General features: G+C 44.4%; 1 protein-coding gene across 1 annotated transcript in view; it reads left to right on the plus strand.

Moving 5' to 3' along the window:
• Nucleotides 1–26905, plus strand: part of LOC143041016 (uncharacterized) — a 47122-nt gene that overhangs the window by 17961 nt on the left and 2256 nt on the right. Inside the window, exons 3-5 of the mRNA XM_076212591.1 lie at nt 148–291; nt 4247–4464; nt 12394–12608. Of these exons, the coding sequence (XP_076068706.1) occupies nt 148–291; nt 4247–4464; nt 12394–12608 (577 nt within the window). The remainder of the gene's footprint in view (nt 1–147; nt 292–4246; nt 4465–12393; nt 12609–26905) is intronic.

Raw genomic sequence — 26905 nt, forward strand, 5'->3', positions numbered from 1 at the left:
CAAAGCCTCAAAGCCCTTTTCACCTCACCCATCCAGCTCATTCTCAGTCTACCCCCTCAAGCTAACTCCATCCATCTGTGCTTTCCACATTCCTTTTATTAATTTTTCTCAATATTTTTATGTAATACATCCCATTTGAATATGCAGGTCACGCAGCAGATCAAGAGAAAGACACAGGCGGCGGAGAAGTCGTAGTCACTCAAGGTCCAGATCATATACACGTTCAAAATCAAGAGAAAGGAGTCGAAAACACAAGAAGTCCAAACATAAAAGGAGAAGACGAAGTTCAAGGTAATTATAAAAAGTTTTAGATATATAGAAGAATACATATATACATATACCAAAGGCTTTCTTCCCCCTTACAAGGGAGGTAGCCAAAAAACAAATGCATAAAAACCACTCCCACCCATTTCATCCCTATCACACTCCACCCCCTTCCCTCCCTCTTATCTTGACACCTCCTGGGTGACGGATTATCCCTGCATCTTGTCCACTGCCCTGGGTCAGAAGCAGTGTGACAAGACACAGCACATCCACAGCAAAGCCCTTTCATCAAAATTGGCGACCCCCCCTTTCTGTCCCCTCATGCAGAAAAGGAGAAGACGGGGAGAAATCCCTTCGAGCTGAGTCAGATTTTTCTCACACATACTCCCTCTCCCACCAACCCCATCCATTCCACCTCATGGATCACAACATCATCCATACACAACCATTCTCCATTCATCCCTATCTATATATATGTGTATGTGTGTATTTACCTAGTTGTATTTTATGGGATGAGAGCTATGCTCGTAGTGACCCACTTTTGTATCTTTCCGCATCCAGTTTGTTCTTAAGGTCATGTATAGTTTTAGCACTCACTGTTTCCTTGTTCAGTTTGCTCCAGATATCTATCACTCTGTGTGGGAAGCTATTCTTTTTCAGGTCTCTTCTGTGACTGTCCTTCTTAAGTTTCTTTTCGTGTCCTCTTGTTTTTCTTCTGTTCCACTTTAGTAAGTCATCTCTATCAAGAATTTCCATCCCTTTCATAATTCTGTAGATGGGTAGCAGATCACTTCTTTCTCTTCTTTGTTCCAGGGTTGGTAGATTTAGTTTATCTATTCTTTGTCATTGCTCTTTGAATTATTTCTATTTTTTTTAACTAGGTGTCCATAGTGTATTCTAATTTTGGTCTTATCAGTGTAACTAGTATTTTCTTTACCATTTCTTCATCCATTTAGTCAAAGGCTACTTTCATTGATCTTAAGTTGAAAGTTTCTCTGACTAATTTGTTGACATGTTTGTCTGGTGTCATGTCATTTGAGATAGTTACTCCTAGGTTCCTTTCTGAGTTTACTTTTTTTTACTTCCTTTGTACCAATTTTATATTGGAATGATATTCTATTTTTGCTTTTTCCAAATTCCATTATGCTACATTTGTTAATGTGTGTATTGTGTGTGGATGCTCATTGACTGAGCTGGTTAGAGCGTTGCTAGTTGTGGCAGAGGTCAAGGTGATAGCTGTTCAAACCCAGCCACCAGTGAGTTGGGGCAAGGGCATGGTTCATTAATATCCATATTATAAAGTCCTCTGTAAGGGGCCCCATCCTAGCCTCCTAATAGTCGGAGTTTGTGGCGTTAAACTGAACCTCTCAAACACACACACACTCACTCACTTATAAGGGGAAAAGAGCCTTTGTTATGGATACCGTAAATGCTCACTATGATAAGTGATTTAGGGAAGAGGGGTCTTTTGTTAAAACCAGAGCTTTGTTAAACATAGTCATTTTAGAGAATGCATGATACAAACTAACCCTTAGCCATAACCCACATAAATATAACTTGCCTTTTATGACTACAGAAGTCATAAACAGGGGCATGTATGTATTCAATTTGACATCTCGTAATAAATGTTATTCCACTGAATATGGGGCATCATTTTAGAAGGATTAGAGTTTGTTAAGGCCAAAATTTGTTATATTGTGTTTCATTAATGTATGTATGATATAAGATGTAATAGGGCTTATCAGAATAGGACACAACTTTTTTATTTGGCATATCTTTGAATTTATGTGTATATATATATATATATATATATATATATATTTTCATTAGCATGAAAGAAAGAAATGTTTTATCTGTACATATGATTCAACAAGAACCCACTGTGTTGGATAAGAAGAAATGAAATAGATGATATCCATATATTTCGATCACGGACTGTGATCCTCTTCAGTGGAATACAGAGTAGTGGAGCAAACGGCATGTCTTATGTACAGAGAAAGAAGAAGGAACATGGATAGGACTCAGGTAGCGTCTAATGCTTTGCGGGGCAAATCACCCGCCTTCACCAAAGATTGTAATAATTTGTTGACTGCCCAGGTAGTAATGTAGTCAGGTGACCATTGTCCATTTGAAATATTAAAGTTAGGAAATTTATTTATCAAGGCTGATTCTATTATTTTCCTTTTAAAACTGCACTTTGAATTAAAGATAATTTTTGCCTCGTTCCAATCCAATGGGTTCTTGTTGAATTTAACGAATGTGTTACGACATTACTTTGTAGTAGTCTGTACATATGAAACTAAGTGGATGGAAGCAATTTCTATTTTATTTTATTTATTTATTTTCCCTCCCGTAGAAGTGTTTTAGAGATATTAAAAGTGAAATGATGATAGTGATCGTATGTGTGTGTGTGTGAGAGAGAGAGAGAGAGAGAGTGGGGGGTATCTGGGGATGAAAAGAAATGACGGAATGAGGTAGTGGTTATGCCCATGTCAATGCAAAGATCAGATATTTGGAATTTGAAAGAAACAGAAAGGGAAAGCCTACATGCATTTGAGATAAAGTGTTTTGTTACGCCTCCCATTAATGCCCAATCTTAATTGGAGAAACAATCCTACCTCCAATCACTGATGAACCATATTGAGCCTAAATGGCAGGGTAACAATATACTGCATATCAAATATATATCTGTGCAGTACTTTCAAGCACGTATGCCAATAGTTTTAGGTGACCGGTGGATAACTCAAAGGGGCAAGGTTAAGCCAAAACTATAGTGTTCTAGCATAAATTATTTACATATTCACTTAGCACTACACACACACTTATTTTATGCCTACCCGGACCACTTGTTACCACTAGGGTCCACCTAACACACTTAACCTAGGGATTATAGAGGAGCGGGAAGTGTCCGCTCTATACGGGTTCAGAAATCAGAGAGAGAGTAAGAAGGAGTATACCTCGTGACTGCGGTCACCATGGAGGGCCGCAGTTGCCAACTCACAAACCGTTATCATTTATTTTATTACAGGCAGGGTGAGTGGAATAACATAATACACATACAGAGATCATTAACATAATAAGGTACAATATACAATATGAACAATATCCTAGCTAACTAAAATAAAAGGATAACAAAGGAATAATACACACGGAACATAGAATATTGTATTTCATACGATCAGTAATTCAGGAAGACGAAAAAATTAGGGCGTGGCTACAACTACCCGTAGAACAGGTAGTAACATGAAAAGTACATCTATTACAAGGAACACAGACTTGCAGCCACACAACAGTTTGAGAAGTATGATGGGAGTTATGAGGATAGATAGAATGAGAAATGTGGAGGTGAGGCAGAGAGTAGGGGTGGAGACTTTGCAGATGGGGTTAATCAGATAATGCTAAAATGGTTTGTGCATATGGAAAGAATGTATGAAGAAAGACTGGCTAAAAGAGTGTGGATGGAGGGGACATGATGGGAAGATCAAGAATGAAGTGGATGAATGGAATGAAGAGGCCATTTGATGCAAGAGGAATATATGTTGAATAAGGAAGAGAGAGTGCAAAAGATAAGTGACTGGAGAGTGGCTGTAAAAGGACAAGCCTGAAGGGATTTTCTTCTTGGCTGCTTTGTGAATGTCATGTGGATGAAAAGGGGAAGGGTTTCCATAAAATATTGTGGTGGAGGGCAAACTAGCATTGGCTGTTGGGCCCTGTTATGGAATTGTGTCTTGCTGCATTGCCTCTCACCTGAGAAGTGAAGCAGGGGACAGGGATTATCCTTCATGTATGAGGTGCAAAGATGGAAGGGGCAGCAGATGGATATTTGACTGGGTGTGAGATGAGTGAAGGGTGAATATATCCTTGACATGGCCAACCACTTATGAGGGGGAAAAGGCATTTTAATATATTTATATATGTTTAGAATTTGTTTTATATATTCAAAAAACCATCCATAGCTAATGCAACACTTGTTTATAAGCAGCAGTTCAGACCGTAGTTCAAGGTACTCCAAGTCATACTCTGCAAGAAGTAGTAGAGATAGAGAACGCAGTAGTAGGGCATCATCCAGAGACAAGGAAAGAGGAAGCAGAGGAGCATCCCGCGATAAGGACTGGGATAGCAACAAGGACAAGGAATCCAAGGTCTTGTCCCCCATTGCTGAAGATGTAGTAAAAGTGAAGGCCAAGATTTACAAGGAAGGTATGTACAAGAACGTATTTGAAATTTTACTTTGTAGTGTGCTTTGAAGGATATATAAACAGACTTGACGAACATGCTGTTAATTTTGTGGGTTATTTTTATTCAGTTACTCTCAGTCTATCTGTATACCATTTTTTTTTTTTTTTTTTTTTTTTCTTGCCACCCTCTGCCACCCTTTCCTCCCTATCATGTTAGCTCCTCATGGATGATGGGTCATCCCTGTATCCCACCCCCTGCCCTGGATCAGAAGCAATGCAGTAAGACACAGTATATCCACAGCAGGGCCATTTCACTTAATCAGCAACCCCTTCTCCATCCCCTCATGGGTTGTGTCAAAATGTCATTCACACATAAGCATCCCCCACCCCTCCCTTCATTTCATAACAGTATCTATACAGCAACTCTCCACTCATCCCTATCTCTTGCTTTCTCCCTTCCTTGCTCAACAAATGTTACCCTCTTGCTCAATGCCCCTTTTACCCCATCCATCCATCTCATCCTCAATTGTCCCATCAAATTTATTCCCTCTACCTCTGCCTTCCACACCTCTTTTACTAATCTTTCATCACTCATTCTTTCCATGTGTCCAAAGAATCCCAATTCTCTTTCAGCAGCCCTATGTGTCATCTCTTTTTCCACTCCTGGTCTCCTCCTCACCTCCTTGTTTCTCAATCTTCCCAACCTAGTAACCCCTACCATGCTTCCCAGACATTTCATCCCAAAAACATTCAAACTTTTCCTCTCTAGATTACATTTAGATATGATTTATTCATTTGTAATAAATCAATATATATACCAAGAGCTTTTTCCCCCTACAAGGGAGGTAGCCAACTCCAAAGGCAAGTACCCACTCCCTCCCATTTCACTCCCCCCCCATTCCACTCATATTCACTGTCCTTTCTTCCTTCTCTTCTTAGCTTCTCATGGATGATGGCTCATCCCCATATCCCACCTACTGCCCTGAGTTAGAGGCAATGCAGCAAGACACAGCACATCCACAGCAAGGCCACTTTACTTAATCAGTGCCCCCCCTCTCCATCCCCTCATCCAGAAAAAGAGGAGACAGAGAGAAATCCCATTAGACTGCATCAAAATATCATTTATACATACCCTCCCTACCATTCCCTCCCTGCTTTGCATCACACTATCATCTATACACAGCCATTCTCCACTCATCCAGTGGTGAGATTAAGAGATGAGGGTAATGGTCATAGAAAAGAAGTGAACATGTAAAGAATGGTTGTAAAGAAGAAAGGTGGAGGGATGGTTCTCTTTAATGTTTTTCACAGGACCACTGCAAGTAGGTACCCATTATTGGTTCTTTTTATTACAAATGAAGTCAAGTAATTTTTCATAAAAAGAACTAATAATGAGTACCTACTTGCAGTGGTCCTGCGAAACAAACACTAGAGAAAATCATTCCTCTATCTTTCGTCTTTGCAACTTTTCACATGTTGTTGTTGTCGTTCCCTAGACTGTCTGTCCGAGCAGTCTCGTCTCCCCAAGGAATGCCACAGCCAAAACTGAGTTTTCCCACAAATCCTTTATTGAGTGTATGTTGTGTTGTTTGCGTGCATGATTGTGTATAATGCAGTCTTCCATTATGTGTTGTATGGTATGAAACTAAAGTCCTCAAAGTCAAGGACCACCTCGACATGAGAGGCACACAAATACTTGCCACAGCCACCACAAACACATCACACCCGCTACACTACATAGCAGAACACCCACACACACCAAGAAACATTAAAATAACACCCAAAGACCTGTATCACACACAGATACTCTCTTCTCTTCCTCCACAACTACCAAATACCAGCCTCCGGAAACATATTCATAATCATATCACTCACTGCTCCATTAACACACTGCTGCATGCCAGACCCCCTGATATCCACCCTTCTGAATCCTCTCTCCCACGAAAGGACAGAGTCCACCTGGCCAGACTGCGGTGTGGCCACCACCCAGCACTTCTAAGCTACCAGAAGAGGCTGGATGACCGCATTGTGAACAGCTGCCCAGGATGTAACTTTTCACATGTTCACTTCTTTTCTATGACCATTGCCCGCACCCCTTCTTCCCACCATTCACTGCATCTCTTTCTGTTCCTTCCCCTCCTGCTCATACCACATACCACCCATGTGTACTTAAGCAATTTCTCCATGAAACCTTCCCATTTTTTTCTTAACCACTTCAGTATGATGATGCCTGTGTAGACATCATGAGGTTCAAGTGGGTACACAAGGATGCCGGTGTCGGCATCTTGATAATATATATATTTTTTGTAGTTGTACATGAGTTATCCCCAGATCCTGTGAACTGGTTTGAGCATGTTTTCTGTGTTTATTGTTACTCAGAGTAAAAGAAAACAAGTAATACAGCAGTGACTTTATATTATATAATGCGAGTAGTGATGAATTGTACATATGGCAGCCAATGCATGCAAGAATTTGACTCGTACTGAGGTGGTTAAACACTTTTTCTCCTTGAGCCTTCGCTGCATCCATCACTTCTCCGCTTCTGGTATGGTTTGAAAGAAGTGAGTAAATCCCATAGTGGATTAAAAAGTGTAATGAGGAATAGACATTTGGGAATGGATGCTAAAAGGAGACTGTATGAAAGAGTGATTGTGCCAACAGCACTGTATGGGGAGAAACATGGAACATAAGAGAGAAGGAGTTTGAATGTGTTTGAGATGAGGTGTCTGAGAAGTATGATGGGGGTTACTAGGCTAGATAGAGTGAGAAATGAGGTGAGGAGGAGAACAGGGGTGGAAAGGAAGTTGGGAGATAGGGTTGATGAAATAGTATTAGGATAGTTTGGACACATGGAAAGAATGAGTGAAGAAAGACTATTAAAAGAGGTATGGAAGGCAGATGTGGAGGGAGTGAACATGAGGGGACGTCCTAGGATGAGGTGGATGGATTGGGGTGGAGGGGAATGTCTGTTGGGGAAGGACGGGAGAGGACAGAAGACAGTGGTGAATGGAGAATGGTTGTATATGGATGATGATGATGTGATGTATGAGGTGGAATGGGTGGGGGGATGGGGGGGGGTGAGGTAGTATGTGTGAGCAAAATTTGACGCAGCCCAAAGGGATTTCTCCCCGTCTTCTCCTTTTATGCAAGGGGGGGGGTCACCGGTTTAATGAAGTGACCTTGCTGTGGATGTGCTGTGCCTTGCGACACTGCCTCTGACCCAGGGCAGTGAACAAGGTGCAGGGATGACCCGTCATCCAGGAGGTGCTAAGATGGGAGGGAGGGTGGAGGGGAGTGGAGTATATTTAGGGATGGAATGGGTGGGAATGATTTTATGCCTTTTTCTTTTTGGCTACCTCCCTTGTAAGGGGGAAAAAGCCTTGGTATATGTATCTCCAACTTCTGCTCCTCATTCCCTTTCTTCCTTTTCCACATAAAGTTTACTCTCAATTTCCCTTTCACCAGATAATAGTCTTACAATCCACTGTATTCTCCTCAAAGAGCTTCCAGCTGGGGAAGTAATGTTATATAGTTTCTTCATTGTTAAGTCAGGAAGGAGTGAAATGTATAAGTAAGATTAGAATGAAGAGGGTAAAGATTTGTCTTTCCCATTTTTAAATACCTTTTGGTGAGTACTTATATAATATACCAAAGGCTTTTTCCCCCCTTACACAGGGGGTAGCCAAAAAGAAAAAGGCATAGAAATCACTCCCACCCATTTCATTTCCCTTATATTCCACTCCCCTCCCCCCTATCTTGGCACCTCCTGGATGACGGGTCATCCCTGCATCCTGTCCACTGCCCTGGGTCAGAAGCAGTGTCGCAAGACACAGCAAGGCCGCTTCATAAATTCGGCGACCCCCCCTCTCTGTCCCCTCATGCAGAAAAGGAGAAGACGGGGAGAAATCCCTTCGGGCTGTGTCAAATTTTTTCTCATACATACTTCCTCACCCCCCATCCCCCACCCACTCCCCCTCATGCATCACAGCCTCATCTATATACAACCCTTCTCCATTCACCCCTATCTTCTGTCCTCTCCCGTTCTTCCTCTACAGACATTCCTCTCTTTTATAAAGCCTATTTCACCCCATCCATCCATCTCATCCTAGGACGCCCCCTCATATTCACTCCTTCCACCTCCGCCTTCCACATTTCTTTTACTAATCTTTCTTCACTCATTCTTTCCATGTGTCCAAACCATCCTAATACTCTTTCATCAACCCTATCTCCCAAAACTCCCTTTCCACCCCTGTTCTCCTCCTCACCTCCTCATTTCTCACTCTATCCAGCCTAGTAACTCCTATCATACTTCTCAGACATTTCATCTCAAACACATTCAAACTCCTTCTCTCTTCCTCTCTCATGTTCCATGTTTCTGCCCCATACATTGCTGTTGGCACAATCACTCCTCATATAATTGTGTTCTTTTCGCTATTTTATAAGAGCTTGTTTAGTGATCTGAGTGTAGATGTTTTGTGTGACAGGTGGTAGATTGGTAGTTTGCTGAAAGTGCTTGATTGCTCCCTTTTTTTATTTTTATTTATTTATTTATTTTTTTATTTATGTATTTATTTATTTATTTATTTTATTTTCTCTCTCTCTCTCTCTCCTCTCTCTCTCTCTCCCCCCCCCCCCTTACTCCTTCCCTCCTTGGGCTGCATCAAAATATCATTTATCTCCACTCGTCATTTTTTCCCCCTTAAACAGGAGGTAGCCAAAAAGAGAAAGGCATAGAAACCACTCCCACCCATTCCATCCCCTACACACTCCACCCTCCCTCACATCTTGGCACCTCCTGGATGACGGGTCTTCCCTACATCCTGTCCACTGCCCTGGGCCAGAAGCAGTACCGCAAGACACAGCAAGGGCAATTCATTAATTCGGTGACCCCCCTCTCTGTCCCCTCATGCAGAAAAGGAGATGGGGAGAAATCCCTTCAGGATTAAAAAAAAAAAATGTAAATAATAATAAGGGGGCTTTGGGGAAGAGGGGAATGTCTGTTGAGGAAGGACGGGAGAGGACAGAAGACAGGGGTGATTGGAGAATGGTTGTATATGGATGATGATGTGATGCATGAGGTGGAATGGGTGGGGGGATGGGGGGTGAAGTAGTATGTGTGAGCAAAATTTGACGCAGCCCGAAGGGATTTCACCCCATCTTCTCCTTTTATGCACGGGGGGACGGAGAGGGGGGGTCGCCAATTTAATGAAGCGGCCTTGCTGTGGATGTGCTGTGTCTTGCAACACTGCTTCTTACCCAGGGCAGTGGACAAGGTGCAGGGATGACCCGTCATCCAGGAGGTGCTAAGATGGGAGGGAGAGTGGAGGGGTGTGGAGTGTATTCAGGGATGGAATGGGTGGGAATGATTTTATGCCTTTTCCTTTTTGGCTACCTCCCTTGTAAGGGGGAAAAAGCCTTGGTATATGTATTTGTATGTATATACATATATTAATAATATATGTTTATATATATATTTTTATTATTATTTACTTTTTTTTTCAAAAGTAGTGCATTGTGTAATATAGTAGTCTTCTGCAATCACTTCTTGCACCACCCCATCCATGTATAGATTGAACAGCCAGGGCGACATAACACATCCCTGACAAAGTCCCACCTTTACCTCAAACCATTCACTCTCTCCATTTCTAATCCTTACACAAGCTCTACTACTCTCGTAAAAACTCTTGACTGCTCTTAACAGCTATCCTCCTATCTCATATATCTGCAATACCTCCCACATCTCCTTCCTGTCTGCCCTGTCGTAAGCCTTTTCCAGATCCATAAAAGCCCAAAAAATATCCTTACCTTTTCCAATAGCTTTCTCACATATCTGTCTTACCACACAACCCCTACCTGTCCTAAAACCATACTGTTCCTCCCATAAGCCCTCCCAACTACACTCAACAAGCTGATCCCTCTGAAACTACTACACTCACACTTGTCCCCCTTTCCCTTGTAAAGTGGAACTCATCAGTGTCATTTTCTTAGCGCTTCCCACTGCAACTACCTTTCCCTCCCTATCCTCCTTCACATTTAGCAACTCCCTAAAATACTCTGCCCACCTTCCTCTTACTGCCTTCTCTTCTATTATCATCTCTTCATCTGCACCTTTTACCTTTTCCTCTCTACTTGATTTGCCTCCTCTTCCTCTTTTAAATTCTTTCCAAAACATCTTTTTATTACTTTCAAAATTTTCTGTCATACTCTTACCCCATTTCATATCTGCTCTCCTCTTTGCCTCCTTAATCTTATGCTTAACTTCCCTTCTCTTTACTTTGTACCTCTCATACGATTCCCTCATCCTAATTTGTAGCCAATCTATGAAAGCCTGCTTCTTCTCTTCTACACCCTTCTTTGTTTCCTCATTCCATCTTTTGCGCCACCCTTCCTTCTATTTCCTCCTGCCCTCCTTGTTCCACATACCATCTTTGCACACCTTATGACTCCCTCCTTGAACCATCCCCATTCCTCCTCCACTCCTAGTTCTACTCTATCCTTCATTCCCTCCCACTCCTCTCTCAGTTTCTTATACTTATTCTCCTTTTCTTTCTCATTTAAGCAGTTCATTCTTAAGTACCTCCCTACTTTCTGCCCCTTTTCCTCTTTCTCCACCTATTCTCCACTCTCAATTTACCTTCCACCAGAAAATGATCTGATATTCCCCGACTCTCTCCCCTTAGAACATGTACATCCTTAACTCTTCCTACCATACTCCTGGTCACCACTATATAGTCCATTAATGCTCTTACTGCCACCTTTCCATTCACCACACTTTCCCATGTGTCCTTATGCTTGACTTTCTTCCTAAACACTGTATTTGCTATTATCAACTCTGTTTTGAGACACATCTCCACCATCAATTCTCCACTACGATTTTTCCCTGGAACTCTATACTTCCTAATCACTCCGTCCATTGGTTCGTTTTCTACCCTAGCATTAAGGTCTCCCAATACAACTACATTAACATTTCTCCCTAATCCCTCTATCCACTCATTTAAATCTACCCAAATAGCCTCCCTTTCCTCTATGCTCTTCTCACTACCAGGCCCATACACTCTTACAAAAACCCACATCTCCCTTCCCAGCTCCACCTTCATCCACATCAACCTTGAAGAAACCTCCTTCCACTCCACTACACGCTTACCTATCTCTTCACTTGGTGGTAATGGAATTATGCCTTTTGACTTTGGCTATCTCCCTTGTAAAGGGAAAAAGCCCTTGGTAGGTGTACAGTATGTATATATGCATTCTGTTTGTGGAGCTTGTGAAATATAGTGTGAAAAGTGTGTGGTGATTAGGGATCTGGTGTGTAATTGTGTTCCTATTATTTTTGTGTCATATTGCATGGGAGGATTAGGGATTCCACATGTAGGTGTCAAATTGGGATGGTTTTGGTACATCCTATCATTACTGTCAGTGTTCCATTCTGTAAAGTTTGTAGCTGTGGAGATATAGTCAAGGGTGATTCTTATGGGCTTGTCAGTGGTTATTAATTTATTTCTGTTGTCCAAAATCAGTGATTCTTGTGAATTGCTTTCCGGTGATTATTAATTTCTGTCTGTTGTCCAAAGCCAGTACTTGCTATAGATTTAAATAGGTTTGTCTCCTTGTTTATATTTGTTGTCAGGTCTTTGATATTTGGACTGAAAGTCATGTGAGTATCAAATGTGAGGCATAGAATTTAAGGGCTCTTTTCCAATTGAAGGATTTCGCTATTTGATTTTACTTTAGGGTAGTTTTTTGGTTCATGGTTGCTTCTGACCTAGGCTAGTGGGCAGGGTACAGTAATGACCCATCATCCATTAGGAGATAAGATAAGAGGGAAGAAAGGGAGGTGGATGGGAGTGGGTACTTGCCATTTGACTTAGCTACCTCCTATTTAAGGGGGAAAAGCCCATGGTATATAAATAGATAGGTTGTCCAATGTGTAACATACTCTTAATACTTTCAGATATGAATGAGACTGAAAAATTAGAACGAGCAAAAATTATAGAAGAAATAGCAAATGATTCTTTCGTTCAACAAACCTTCAAGTCAACCAGAGGAGAGAATAACACAAAGAAAGAAGAGAATGGAGAAGAATTTAACTTTGGCACACTGGCAGAGATTAAGGCCAAAGGGAACAAATTCATTCCATTGACAGATGATAGTTTATTCAGCCCACAGGTAAGCAACATAAACATGCATAATTGTTCCGAAGAACACAAACTCTTCGGTACTCCTTACAATAGGATATCTTCGCGTAGCACGAATATTTCTACTGCGAAATTAAAATCCTCACTCTGTGGGTCTGGGCAACGCTTATCCTCAGTAAGGGGCCCCATTGGGGCCCTTGCCCTCCACCACAAGTTTCGCACACTATAACCATTCTCTTCGCAGTAGTGACCGCGTTAACATCTCTCTACTATACATGTTTAGTTTTTGTCGGTTTCCCCCTTGGTGGGCCGATTCTCAGTCAAACTCCATTGTTGGCGCGGCAGCGAACCGTTAATTACTCGCCAGTTCTCTGTTTACGTATGGGCCGAGAATCGAGCAACCCGCTTCGATTGTCGCCAGCTCACTCCTAGAACGCAGAGGAGTTCGTCGTCCTTCAATTTCATCGGGGTTTTCCCTACGCCGTCCTGTGTCCTGGAATTTCTTAAGTATTGTTCCCTTAACCGCCACCGGGTATCCTGCCCTTCACTGTAAGTATGGACTCTGGTTCCAGTATTGTTGTGGTTCAGGAGAGGTTTGGTGCCTTCGCCGAAGGGAGATGCCTTTATCTCACCCCCCTTACCGCCAGCCCAGGTGGATCCTCACATTTGGTGTTTCCAGTGTATAGCTCTTGAGTGTTCGCCTTCATCCCCGTGTGAGACGTGCATTCAGTGAGATGATAGTCAGTGTTCCGTGTACTTTCATGTCCACGGGAAGGCGCATGCAGGGGAGGAGGTGCGCGAGCATAGAAAGTGACTTCCATCTTCACCCCCCAAAAACAAGAGAAGGCAGACTACGGCTTCAGAGGAGACGAGCAATTCTCTCCCTCCTCCACGGCGTAGTAGACAGGAAGCCAAGTTGTCCTTTATTCCTTTAACCAGGACGGTTAGCGTAGACGGACATGCGCCTCAGGCCACCTCTAGCTACCATTCCTGTCCGAGATTTTTCCCGGATGAGGTCGCTTGCTCATTGGGACAATAAGCAGTGGTCCACGTATTTTCATGCTCACAAGAAAGTGCAGGCAAAGAACGAAGTACGCGCGCAGGGAAGATCCCTTCCCCGCTCACCCGAAACAAAGAGAAGGCATGCTGCGCTGGCGGAGGACAAGGGCAGTTCTCCCCCTCCTCCAAAACGTAGTAGACGGAAAGGTTGTATAACGGCTAACTCGAGTCAGTCTCAAGCCAATTACCTCCTATTCCATCACCCAAGGCGGTTAGCTTCGACGGGCATGCGCCTCTGGCCCCCACGAACTATCCCCCGAGTACGAGGTTTTTCCCGGATGCGTCCGCAATAAAACCAACTCCCATGGAGTACACAGCGGTACGAGCCATGAACCAGGCCTCCGACGCACTCACAAAGCGGGCAACCGAAAAACCGCATTGGCGCTCTGTTCCAGTGGAACAGCAAAAATGCTTCTACTTCCCATCAGGGACAAACCTTAAGCAGCCTTGATCCCGGCTCGGTTACCAGAGCTTGTCAAAGCGGACGTGGATTCACTGCTCAGAAGAAACGTCATCCTTTCCGGCAGAGAATCCAGGGACCTCGTTCAGGGCCTGGCTCTCTCTCTCGCGGTGCACTCCTGGCTGGAACGCGTCTTGGCTTCAGTAAGGGAGTTTTTACCCGGGCTGCAAACCCAAGGGGAATGCAACCTCCAGGCTCTATGGGAAAGCTCGAGCAGAGCTCTGAAGCATCAAGCGGCCTGCCTCTTAACGTCTTGGGCCAACATTGAGTCCCGCAGGAGAGACACCGTCCTAGGAGACCCCAGTGATCCCCTCCTCAGAGAAATTTATGCTCCATTGACGAGGGCCCCCCTTCTAACCCGCATGCTGATTCCCTACCCCTCCACTCCAAGTCGAAAAGGCAGACAGGAAAGCCCCGTCCCTTTACGACTAGAGATCCTAGACGCAAACATTATAGAGGCTCCGGACTCCCCCACAGGAATCCTAGGAATTCGCCAGCCCCTCCGCACAAGATAGGGGGTTGCCTCTCCCTCTACTGGAGAGCATGGGAAGAGGCCGGGGCGGAAGACTGGACCTACTAAGTCATTAAGACAGGCTATTGTCTTCCCTTTCCCACTGTCCCAAACCTCTCCCCCTATCCCATCCAAGTCAGCAGCTTCCACCCGGACTCGGCTCGCGGGCGGGCCCTAGCGGAGGAATCCTCCGTTCTGCTCCAGAAAGGAGCTTTAGAGGAAGTCTCGACTCCGGACCCAGGGTTCTACTCAAGGCTATTCCTAGTAGAAAAGACAACAGGGGTGTGGAGACCAGTCATCTATTTGTCTCCACTCAACAAGTTCCTTTCCCTGACGAAGTTCCAAATGGACACCCCAGAGTCCGTAAGGGCGTCTATCAGGGAAGGGGACTTCATGGTGTCGCTGGACCTCCAAGATGCCTATTTCCACATACCAGTGCATCCCTCCTCCAGGAAATTCCTCAGAATCATCCACAGGGGCAACACCTTCCACTTCCCCTGCCTCTGCTTCGGACTTTCCACAGCACCCCAAGTCTTCTCCAGTGTGTTCAACCTCGTTTCAGCGTGGTCCCACTCCAGGGGAATTCAACTACTCCGTTACTTGGATAACTGGCTGATCCTTGCACATTCCGCCCAGCTATGCCAAGAACACCTGAGAATAGTCCTAACCTTTGTCCTGAAATTGGGCACAGTAGTCAACCCGGAAAAGTCAGATTTCTTACCAAGACAGAGAGTCACGTACCTGGGTATGGTCCTGGACTCCTCTCTAATGGAGTCCTTCCCAGTAGAAAAGGGGATCCAGAATCTCGCTTCTCTAGTTGCACAGGCACTATCGACCAGGTTCCTGACGGCGACACAATGCCAAATCCTCCTGGGCCATATGGCCTCCATAGAGAAATTAATACCCAGGAGTAGACAAAGAAAGCGACCGCTACAGTGGCTCCTCAAGTCTCAGTGGGCCCCGCAAGAGGGAGAACCCCTACAACACATCTCCCTCACCGAAGAAGTCAAGGATTCTCTTCTCTGGTGGAAGGCCCATGCAACCTTCTCATGGGGATGCCCCTCGGCCCATCTCCCCCCGAAGTCCTCCTGTTCTCCGATGCCTCCAAGGAGGGCTGGGGAGCCCACCTCAACGACGATCACATCAGCGGTTCCTGGTCCACAGTCGAGCGGACAGCCCATATCAATTGGCTTGAGTTGAAAGCAGTACTCCTGGCTCTCCGTCACTTCAAGGATCAAGTCTCAGGAAAGTAGTGGGCATAATGTCGGACAATTCCTCGGTAGTAGCCTACCTGAACGAGCAAGGGGGGCACAGTCTCCCAGGAACTATGCCTTCTGATGATGGACATCCTCAACCTAGCCAAGAATCTCCAGGTGTCACTCAAAGCCCGCTACATCCCAGGGAAGAGGAATGTCTGGGCGGACCACCTCGGCAGGAAGAATCAGATAATCAACACAGAATGGTCCCTCTATCGAGAGGTAGCGAACTTCATCCTCAGCAAATGGGGCTCCCCTCTAGTGGACCTTTTTGCAATGAGATGGAATCATCAACTCCCAATATATTTCAGCCCTTTCTCGGATCCTCTGGCAGCAGGAGAAGATGCTCTTCTGCAAAGTTGGGACAACCTGGACTCCTATGCTTTCCCACCATTTCCCTTGCTCCAGAAGGTACTCCTGAGAGCAAGACACGCATCCTACCTTCGGATGACTTTGATCGCTCCTTGGTGGCCTGAAGCCCCATGGTTTCCAGACACCCTCGAGCTAGCAGTAGAAGAGCCTCTGGCCCTTCAGGGAAGACCAGATCTTCTGTTTCCACCCATCAACGGGCCTTGGCACAAAAACCCTTCAGCACTCAATCTTCACGCATTCAGACTATGGTCCGGATCCTCCTAAAGAAGGGTTTTCCCAGAGAAGTGGCAGAGGACATGTCCACTCCTATTCGCTCTTCCTCAGCTAACCTTTATCAAGGGAAATGCAATGCCTTTGCAAATTGGTGCCACTCGAGGAAGTTAGTCCCAGATCGAGCCACCATTCCTGAGATCACCTCCTTCCACTTCCTCAGGAAGTCCAAGAAGATCTCCCTCTCGGCAGTACAAGGCTCTAGGGCAGCTCTAAATCAGGTGTTTTCTCTGAAGGGCATGGTCCTAGCCCTTTCACCGGAAATTTCCATGCTCTTCAGGCACTTCAAAGATCATGCCCCCCCAGGGAAATCAGTTCTCCTCCGCGGGATGTGGCATTAGTCCTGAACTCTCTGTGGGGTCCCCCTTACGAACCTCTCCGAGAGGCACATCTGAAGGACCTCACCTAGAGGACAGTTTTTTCTGCTAGCCCTGGCATCTTCCAAGAGAGTAGGGGAGTTACATGCCATCTCTTATAGAGTCGCCCATTCCAAAGGATGGAAAGAGGTCTCCTTCACTTTCATGCCTCAATTCATTGCCAAAAACCAAGATCCTGCCAAATCCGACCCTAGATTCTGGTCCTTTAGTGTTCCGTCCTTAGACGAATTTGCAGGGGGAGAATAGACTGAAACAGTTCTATGCCCGGTACGAGCCATCCGGACCTACCTCAAGAGAACCGAACATCTTCGACCAGAATTAAAGAGGTTGTTCATCTCTACTAAAGGTAGCCCATCACTAAGAATTCCATTTCTTACTGGACAATGGAAGTCATCCGCAGAGCCTGCGACATGAACCACACAGATTGTCCATGACCTGAGGGCAGTAGGGACCTCCCTAGTCATCAGAAAGAATCTGTCAGTCAACCAGGTTCTTCAAGCAGGTATATGGAAGAGCCAGAATACGTTCACTTCCTTTTACCTCAAAGAAGTTATGTGGGAATCTTTAGGGAACTTATCTTTGGGCCCCATAGTGGCAGCCCAAGAAGTCCTGAAAATGATATACCCCTCCTCAAGAGCACACAGCCGACCCTGACAACTCATCCAGGTTCTGGCTCGGCAACTGCAGGGATAACTTTCCAAAGTCCTTCTCATACTCTTACATTCCCTTACCTTACCCGCGGGCTCTCAAGCATTCCAAGGGAATCAATTCAAGCCCTTCAGTGGTACAAAAGTGATTATAACCTGTCTGTCTCCACTCCAGGGAACAGAAAGGGGTGCACTTCAAAGTGAGGGGAATGTATAGGGGTCTGGTCAACATAGTCTTAGCACACTAGATTTTCCTTACAGCGGTTTCCCAGGCTAGATAACAACTTCCTTCCCTCCTAAGTCCGAGTCTCCTATTGTAAGGAGTACCGAAGAGTTTGTATTCTTCGGAACAAATGTAATTTTCGCAGGAAAATTAATTTTTCCCTGATACAAACCTGAGGTACTCCTTACCTTTAATGGCCCTCCTCAACCACCCCTCTAAACAGTTCCTTCTCCTTGCCTGACAAACCTTGTGCTTAATTCATACCTGGCTCAGAGAATGGTTATAGTGTGCGAGACTTGTGGTGGAGGGCAAGCCCCCCCCCCCCCCTTGCCCCAATGGGGCCCCTTACTGAGGATAAGCGTTGCCCAGACCCACAGAGTGAGGATTTTAATTTCGCAGTAGAAATATTCGCGCTACGCGAAGATATCGTATTGTAAGGAGTACCTCAGGTTTGTATCAGGGAAAAATTAATTTTCCTGCGAAAATTACATTTTTTACATGCACTCGACCCCTAAACTACATGCTATCCATATTATCATGAATACCATTGGTGGCATCAGCCCCAACCACCTGTGGATCATGGTCCACCTGACTCCCCCCCACATTTACTTATGACATGATAAAGCAGTTCAGGGTAAACCAGCTCCAGATATTGGGCCCTGATGTGGAGGTATATTTTGCTGCATTGCCTCCAATCATAGTAGTGATGGGGGAAAGGTTATGGCTATTTTCACTTTCTTTCCATGTGCCTGAACCATCCTAGTATTTTTTATCACTCCTTTCTGGCAACTCTTTTCACCCCTATTTTCTGCCTCATCCCTACATGTCTCACAGTCCATCATCATAACCCCCACCATACATCTCGACCACACATTACATTATAGAAGAGAGGACACATTCGCATTAACAGTGATGGTTAATTGGGAAAAAGTAAAATATATTAGTGCCATGTTGCTCTTCACACCCTTACTTGCATTTTGGAATGTAAAACATGGAATCATAAGCTTGGTTTTACTGTGAAACAAGTTATTACATTTGTTATTTTTATGTATTTCAAATTATAAGTAATGATACAACTTTTTTATTTTCACATTTGTGCATGTGCCGTGAAGTGTTCTGTGCATTGTTACCACCCATATTTTGTGCTAATACACTTTGTTAATGTTCATGAAATCTCATAATCTCATAAACATTCATGGAATTGTGGCTGCCATGATGATGCTGGATAGTGGTGAATCTGTATTAAAGAGAAATGACTGTGTGTGTGCATGTTTGCATGTGCATATGTGTGTGTATTTACCTAGTTGTAGTATATAAGAAAGAAGCAACACTCATAGAGTCTCTTATTCTCCAGTTTATTATACCTCCTGTCATCCAAGAGGAGCCAAGATATGAGGGAGGGAGGGGTGTGAATGGGAGTTGAGTATGTGAGGATGGAATTGGTGGGAGTGGATTTTATGCCTTTGTTTTTTGGCTACCTCCCTTGTAAAGGGGAAAAAGCCATATATGTATGTATGTGTTATACTTAGCTTCAAAATCATGTGTGGTTCCAACTTGGGCTATATTACAAAGGATTACAAAGGCGGAGCATGCCGACAGGAAACCTTTTGGTCCATATCTAGGTCGGATGCGAAAAAGGAAATCATATTAATAATAAAACAATAAATAAAAACTATAATAATAAGGAAGGATGAGGTGAAGGCAGTTGTAAAGATGATGAAAGCAGGTAAGGCACCTGGTCTGGATGGATGTCATGCAGAATGTCTGAAAAAGGGAGGTTCAGTGATGGTGGACTGGTTGGTGAGATTATTTAATGTTTGCTGGAGAGAGGGTAGAGTACCGGAGGACTGGAGTAGTGCCTGTATAGTTCCTCTTTACAAGGGAAAAGGGGACAAGTGTGAATGTAGTAATTTCAGAGGGATTAGCCTGTTGAGTGTAGTAGGGAAGGCTTATGGGAGAATCTTAATTGAGAGGATTAGGAGAGGAACAGAAGGAGTAATTGGTGAGGAACAGTGTGGATTTAGGACGGGTAGAGGTTGTGTAGATCAGATCTTTGTGGTAAGACAGATATGTGAGAAAGCTATAGGAAAGGGGAAGGATGTTTTTTGGGCTTTTATGGATCTGGAAAAGGCTTATGATAGGGTAGACAGAAAGGCACTGTGGGAGGTTATGCAGATTTATGGGATAGGAGGAAAGCTTTTGGGAGCTGTCAAGAGTTTTTATGTGAGTAGTAGAGCATGTGTTAGGATTGGAAATGGAGAGAGTGAGTGGTTTGAAGTAAAGGTGGGACTTCGTCAAGGATCGTTATGTCGCCCTGGCTGTTCAACTTATACATGGATGGGGTGGTGCGAGAGGTGAATGCTAGGGTAGTGAGTCAGGGATTGGAGATGGTTAAAGAAAATGGAGAAAAGTGGGAGGTGAGCCAGCTGTTGTTTGCGGACGACACTGCGCTTGTGGCAGGGTCAGAGGAGGGATTGAGGAAGCTGGTGGCAGAGTTTGGGAGAGTATGTGATAGAAGAAAGCTAAAGATAAATGTGGGTAAAAGTAAGGTGATGAGATGTACAAGGGGTGAAAGTGGCAGTAGACTGGAAGTGAACATTAAGGGAGAGCGACTGGAGGAAGTGGATAGTTTTAGATACTTGGGTGCAAGTGTAGCAGGAAAAGGTGGAGTGAAGGTGGAGGTAGAATGTAGATTGAGAGAAGCGAGTAAATGCCTTGGTGGTTTAAAGAGTGTAATGAGAAATAGACATTTGGGAATGGATGCGAAGAGGAGACTGTATGAAGGAGTGATTGTGCCAACAGCACTGTATGGGGCAGAAACATGGAACATAAGAGAAGAAGAGAGAAGGAGTTTGAATGTGTTTGAGATGAGGTGTCTGAGAAGTATGGTGGGGGTTACTAGGCTAGATAGAGTGAGAAATGAGGAGGTGAGGAGGAGAACAGGGGTGAAAAAGGATTTGGGAGAGAGGGTTGATGAAAGAATATTAGGATGGTTTGGACACATGGAAAGAATGAGTGAAGAAAGACTAGTAAAGGAGGTATGGAAGGCAGATGTGGAGGGAGTGAACATGAGGGGACGTCCTAGGATGAGGTGGATGGATGGGGTGAAGGGGGCTTTGGGGAAGAGGGGAATGTCTGTTGAGGAAGGAAGGGAGAGGACGGAAGACAGAGGTGAGTGGAGAATGGTTGTATATGGATGATGTTGTGACTGCATGAGGAGGAATGGGCGGGGGGGTGGGGGGTGGGGTAGTATGTGTGAGTAAATTTTGACGCAGCCCGAAGGGATTTCTCCCCGTCCTCTCCTTATATGCAAAGGGGGACGGAGAGGGGGGGTCGCCGATTAAATGAAGCGGCCTTGCTGTGGATGTACTGTGTCTTGCGACACTGCTTCTGACCCAGGGCGGTGGGCAGGGTTCAGGGATGACCCGTCATCCAGGAGGTGCTCAGATGAGAGGAAGGGTGGGAGGGGTGTGGAGTGTATTTAGGGATGAAATGGGTGGGAGTGTTTTTATGCCTTTCCCTTTGTGGCTACCTCCCTTGGAAGGGGGAAAAAGCCTTGGTATATGTATGTATGTATGTATGTAATAATGTAAATAACAAATAAAATACATAAATAAATGCATATGTATAGTTGAATAATAAACAAACAGGTAAATAGTAAATAATGATAAATTGGCATATAACTAATAATAAATGAGACAGACAAATGATAACAAAACAAAAACAAATACATACATACATATACCAAAGGCTTTTTCCCCCTTACACAGGGGATAACCAAAAAGAAAAAGGCATAGAAATCACTCCCACCCATTTCATTTCCCATATATTCCACTCCCCTCCACCCTCCCACCCATCTTGGCACCTCCTGGATGACGGGTCATCCCTGCATCCTGTCCACTGCCCTGGGTCAGAAGCAGTGTCGCAAGACACAGCACATCCATAGCAAAACAAATAATATAGAATAAATTATAATCATTACAGCATCTTACTTAGGTGTTTATCTAAATGATTCTTAAAGCTTTGAACCCAACTACATTGCACTGCCTCTGCAGGAAGTTGTTTCTACCCACTTCCAAATTGAATCTATTTCTGGACAGTTTGAGACCATTGTTTCTTATCCTTATTTTCCAATTATCATATTCAGATTTTAATTCATGTATTGTTTCGATTTGGCTAATTTCACTTGTATATACTTTCCAAGCCATTCCAAGTTTTTATGCATCAGTATGGAAAATTATATTTCTTCACATCCTATAGACATCTAGTCTCTCAATTAGTTCTCATGACCTCTTAAAGCTCTCTTATCCCAAATCAAGAGATCTCTTCTCTCAATGTCTATCCCATTTAGTGACCAGAATACTTTAATCACATCACCATTTTACAGTCTTTCAATGTTAGCAGAGCCAGCGCTTTCAGTTTCTTCTTGTGTGGTTTATCTGCCAGGCAGGGAACCAATTTGGTTGCTGCCCTTTGTATTCTCTCAGTCTCGTTTATCCTTTACTTTATGAGGATTGTACCACTGAATTATATTCTAGTCTTCAATGGGTCAGGGTGTCTATGCATTTTTTCATCATCTCTTCATCCATATTGATATTATAGGTGCACTAAACCTTGTGGAACTCTACTGGTCACTGCTACCCATCCTACCACTGTATCCTCTATTATTACCTTCCCTTAGACATACATACATATACCAAGGCTTTTTCCCCCTTCCAAGGGAGGTAGCCAAAAAGGGAAAGGCATAAAAACACTCCCACCCATTTCATCCCTAAATACACTCCACACCCCTCCCACCCTCCCTCTCATCTGAGCACCTCCTGGATGACGGGTCATCCCTGCACCCTGCCCACCGCCCTGGGTCAGAAGCAGTGTCGCAAGACACAGCACATCCACAGCAACGCCGCTTCATTTAATCGGCGACCCCCCTTCTCCGTCCCCCCTTCTCCGTCCCCCCTTGCATATAAGGAGAGGACGTGGAGAAATCCCTTCGGGCTGCGTCAAAATTTACTCACACATACTACCCCACCCCCCACCCCCCTGCCCATTCCTCCTCATGCAATCACATCATCATCCATATACAACCATTCTCCACTCACCTCTGTCTTCCGTCCTCTCCCTTCCTTCCTCTCCCTTCCTTCCTCAACAGACATTCCCCTCTTCCCCAAAGCCCCCATCACCCCATCCATCCACCTCATCCTAGGACGTCCCCTCATGTTCACTCCCTCCACATCTGCCTTCCATACCTCTTTTACTAGTCTTTCTTCGCTCATTCTTTCCATGTGTCCAAACCATCCTAATATTCTTTCATCAACCCTATCTCCCAGCTCCTTTTTCACCCCTGTTCTCCTCCTCACCTCCTCATTTCTCACTCTATCCAGCCTAGTAACCCCCACCATACTTCTCAGACACCTCATCTCAAACACATTCAAACTTCTTCTCTCTTCTTCTCTTATGTTCCACATTTCTGCCCCATACAGTGCTGTTGGCACAATCACTCCTTCATACAGTCTCCTCTTCGCATCCATTCCCAAATGTCTATTCCTCATTACACTCTTTAATCCACCAAGGCATTTACTCGCTTCTCTCAATCTACATTCTACCTCCACCTTCACTCCACCTTTTCCTGCTACACTTGCACCCAAGTATCTAAAACTATCCACTTCCTCCAGTCGCTCTCCCTTAATGTTCACTTCCAGTCTACTGCCACTTTCACCCCTTGTACATCTCATCACCTTACTTTTACCCACATTTATCTTTAGCTTTCTTCTATCACATACTCTCCCAAACTCTACCACCAGCTTCCTCAATCCCTCCTCTGACCCTGCCACAAGCGCAGTGTCGTCCGCAAACAACAGCTGGCTCACCTCCCACTTTTCTCCATTTTCTTTAACCATCTCCAATCCCTGACCCACTACCCTAGCATTCACCTCTCGCACCACCCCATCCATGTATAAGTTGAACAGCCAGGGCGACAGAACGCATCCTTGACGAAGTCCCACCTTTACTTCAAACCACTCACTCTCTCTATTTCTAATCCTGACACAAGCTCTACTACTCTCATAAAAACTCTTGACAGCTCCCAAAAGCTTTCCTCCTATCCCATAAATCTGCATAACCTCCCACAGTGCCTTTCTGTCTACCCTATCATAAGCCTTTTCCAGATCCATAAAAGCCCAAAAATCATCCTTCCCCTTTCCTATAGCTTTCTCACATATCTGTCTTACCACAAAGATCTGATCTACACAACCTCTACCTGTCCTAAATCCACACTGTTCCTCACCAATTACTCCTTCTGTTCCTCTCCTAATCCTCTCAATTAAGATCCTCCCATAAGCCTTCCCTACTACACTTAACAGGCTAATCCCTCTGAAACTACTACATTCACACTTGTCCCCTTTTCCCTTATAAAGAGGAACCATACAGGCACTTCTCCAGTCCTCCGGTACTCTACCCTCTCTCCAGCAAACATTAAATAACCTCACCAACCAGTCCACCATCACTGAACCTCCCCTTTTCAGACATTCTGCATGGCATCCATCCAGACCAGGTGCCTTACCTGCTTTCATCATCTTTACAACTGCCTTCACCTCATCCTTCCTTATTTCTCCTCCATTCTCCTCACTCATCACTCTCATTTTCTTTGCATTTCCCACTGCAGCTATCTTTCCTTCCCTATCCTCCTTCACATTTAGCAACTCCCTAAAATATTCTGCCCATCTTCCCCTTACTGCCATCTCTTCCATTATCATCTCTCCATCTGTACCTTTTACCTTTTCTTCCCTACTTGATTCGCCTCCTCTTCCTCTCTTAATTTCTTTCCAAAACATCTTTTTATTACTTTCAAAATTTTCTGTCATACTCCTACCCCATTTCACATCTGCTCTCCTCTTTGCCTCCTTTACCTTTTGCTTTACTTCTCTTTTCTTTTCTTTGTACGTCTCATATGACTCCCCCGTCCTCTTTTGTAACCAATCTGTGAATGCTCGCTTCTTCTCTTCTACAACCTTCTTTGTTTCCTCATCCCACCATTCACTACCCTTTCTTCTATTTCCCCCTGTCCTTCTTGTTCCACACACCATCCTTGCACACTTTAAGACTCCCTCCTTGAACCATCCCCATTCCTCCTCCACCCCCATCTCTGCTCCATCCTTTACTCCCTTCCCTTAGAAAAAAAAGAAAAAAAGAATAAGTGCATACTGTACATACATGTAACAAAGGCTTTTTCCCCCTACACAGGGTGTAGCCAAAAAGAAAAAGGCATAGAAGCCAATCCCACCCATTCCATTTCCTATATATTCCACTCCCCTCCACCCTCCTCCCCCTCCTCTTATAATGCCACCTCCTGGATGATGGGTCATCCCAACATCCTGTCCACTGCCCTGGGTCAGAAGCAGTATCACAAGACACAGCACATCCACAGCAAGGCCGCTTCATAAATTCAGCGACCCCCCCCATGCAGAAAAGGAGAAGATGGGGAGAAATCCCTTCGGGCTGCATCAAATTTTTTCTCGTACTTCCTCACCCCCCATCCCCCACCCACTCCCCCTCATGCATCACAGCATCATCCATACACAACCCCTCTCCATTCACCCCTATCTTCTGTCCTCTCCCGTCCTTCCTCCACAGACATTCCTCTCTTTTGTAATGCCCCTTTCACCCCATCCATCCATCTCATCCTAGGACACCCCCTCATATTCACTCCTTCCACCTCTGTATTCCACACCTCTTTTACTAGTCTTTCTTCACTCATTCTTTCCATGTGTCCAAACCATCCTAATATTCTTTCATCAACCCTGTCTCCCAGCTCCCTTTCCACCCCTGTTCTCCTCCTCACCTCCTCATTCTCACTCTATCTAGCCTAGTAACCCCTATCATTCTTCTCGTACATTTCATCTCAAACACATTCAAACTCCTCTCTTCCTCTCTCATGTTCCATGTTTCTGCCCCGTACAGTGCTTTTGGCACAATCACTCCTTCATATAACCTCCTCTTAGCATCCATTCCCAGATGTCTATTTCTCATTACACTTTTTAATCCACCAAGGTATTTACTCGCTTCTCTCAATCTACATTCTACCTCCACCCCTACTCCTCCCTTTCTGCCACATTAGCATCCAAGTTTCTAAAACTATCCACTTCCTCCAGTCTTTCACCCTTAATGCTCACTTCCAGACTGCAGTCACTCTCTCCCCTTGTACATTTCATCACCTTACTTTTGCCCACATTTATCTTCAGCTTCCTTCTTTCACACACCTTCTCAAACTCTGTCACTAACTTCCTCAATCCCTCCTCTGATCCTGCTATAAGCGCAGTGTTGTCCGCAAACAGCAACTGGCTTATTTCCCACTTTTCTCTATTTTCTTTAATCATCTCCAACCCCTGACCCAATACCCTTGCATAAAAAAATAAGTAAATAAAATAAAATGAATAAATATTTGTAATCCAATATGCCATTTTCCACATACACAGTCCACCCAGCCTCCCCTCTCTTGGAGCCCAGCAGTCACTCGGGGGGGGGGGTCGCCAATTAAGTGAAGCAGCCTTGCTATGGATGTGCTATGTCTTGCTTCATTGCTACTAACCTAGGGGAGTGGGCAGAATACAAAGATGACCCGTCATCTATGAGGACCTAAGATGAGAGTGAAGAAAGTGTAGTGAATGGGAGTGGAATGGGTGGGAGTAGGTACTTGCCTGCTTCCCTTGTAAGGGGGAGAAAAAGCCCATGGTATATAGATACATAAAAAGTATGACTGGGAATCTTGTCTGCCTGTTCCCTACATTCTTTAAGTGTCCAGTTTAAGATCCCATCAGGTCCTGAATCTTTTCTCATATACAGTGATCAAAAAGATATTAAGGACTTACCCACTTATACACTTGTATTTTCTAAATTTGAATTTGTGCACACCTTGCCTTCCTCTAAAAAAAAATGTTCTCCTTTGTGAAGACAGATTTGAAATTTTTATTATTTCTGCCTGAACTTAGGCCTCCACAAAGACCTCACCACCCACTATTAGCTAGGTGATTTCTTTCCTGTGTCTCAATTTAACAGTGTAAACCTGTAAAACAATTTCAGTTCATCTTTGCATTTATCTACAACACCTCTCTCACAATTCCTCTCATCCCTATGGATTCTTGTATAGTCATTTCTAGT

The sequence above is a fragment of the Oratosquilla oratoria genome, chromosome 30 (genome assembly GCF_046742065.1).
Source record: "Oratosquilla oratoria isolate Oo_2021 chromosome 30, ASM4674206v1, whole genome shotgun sequence".
In the NCBI taxonomy this organism is placed as follows: Eukaryota; Metazoa; Arthropoda; class Malacostraca; order Stomatopoda; family Squillidae; genus Oratosquilla; species Oratosquilla oratoria.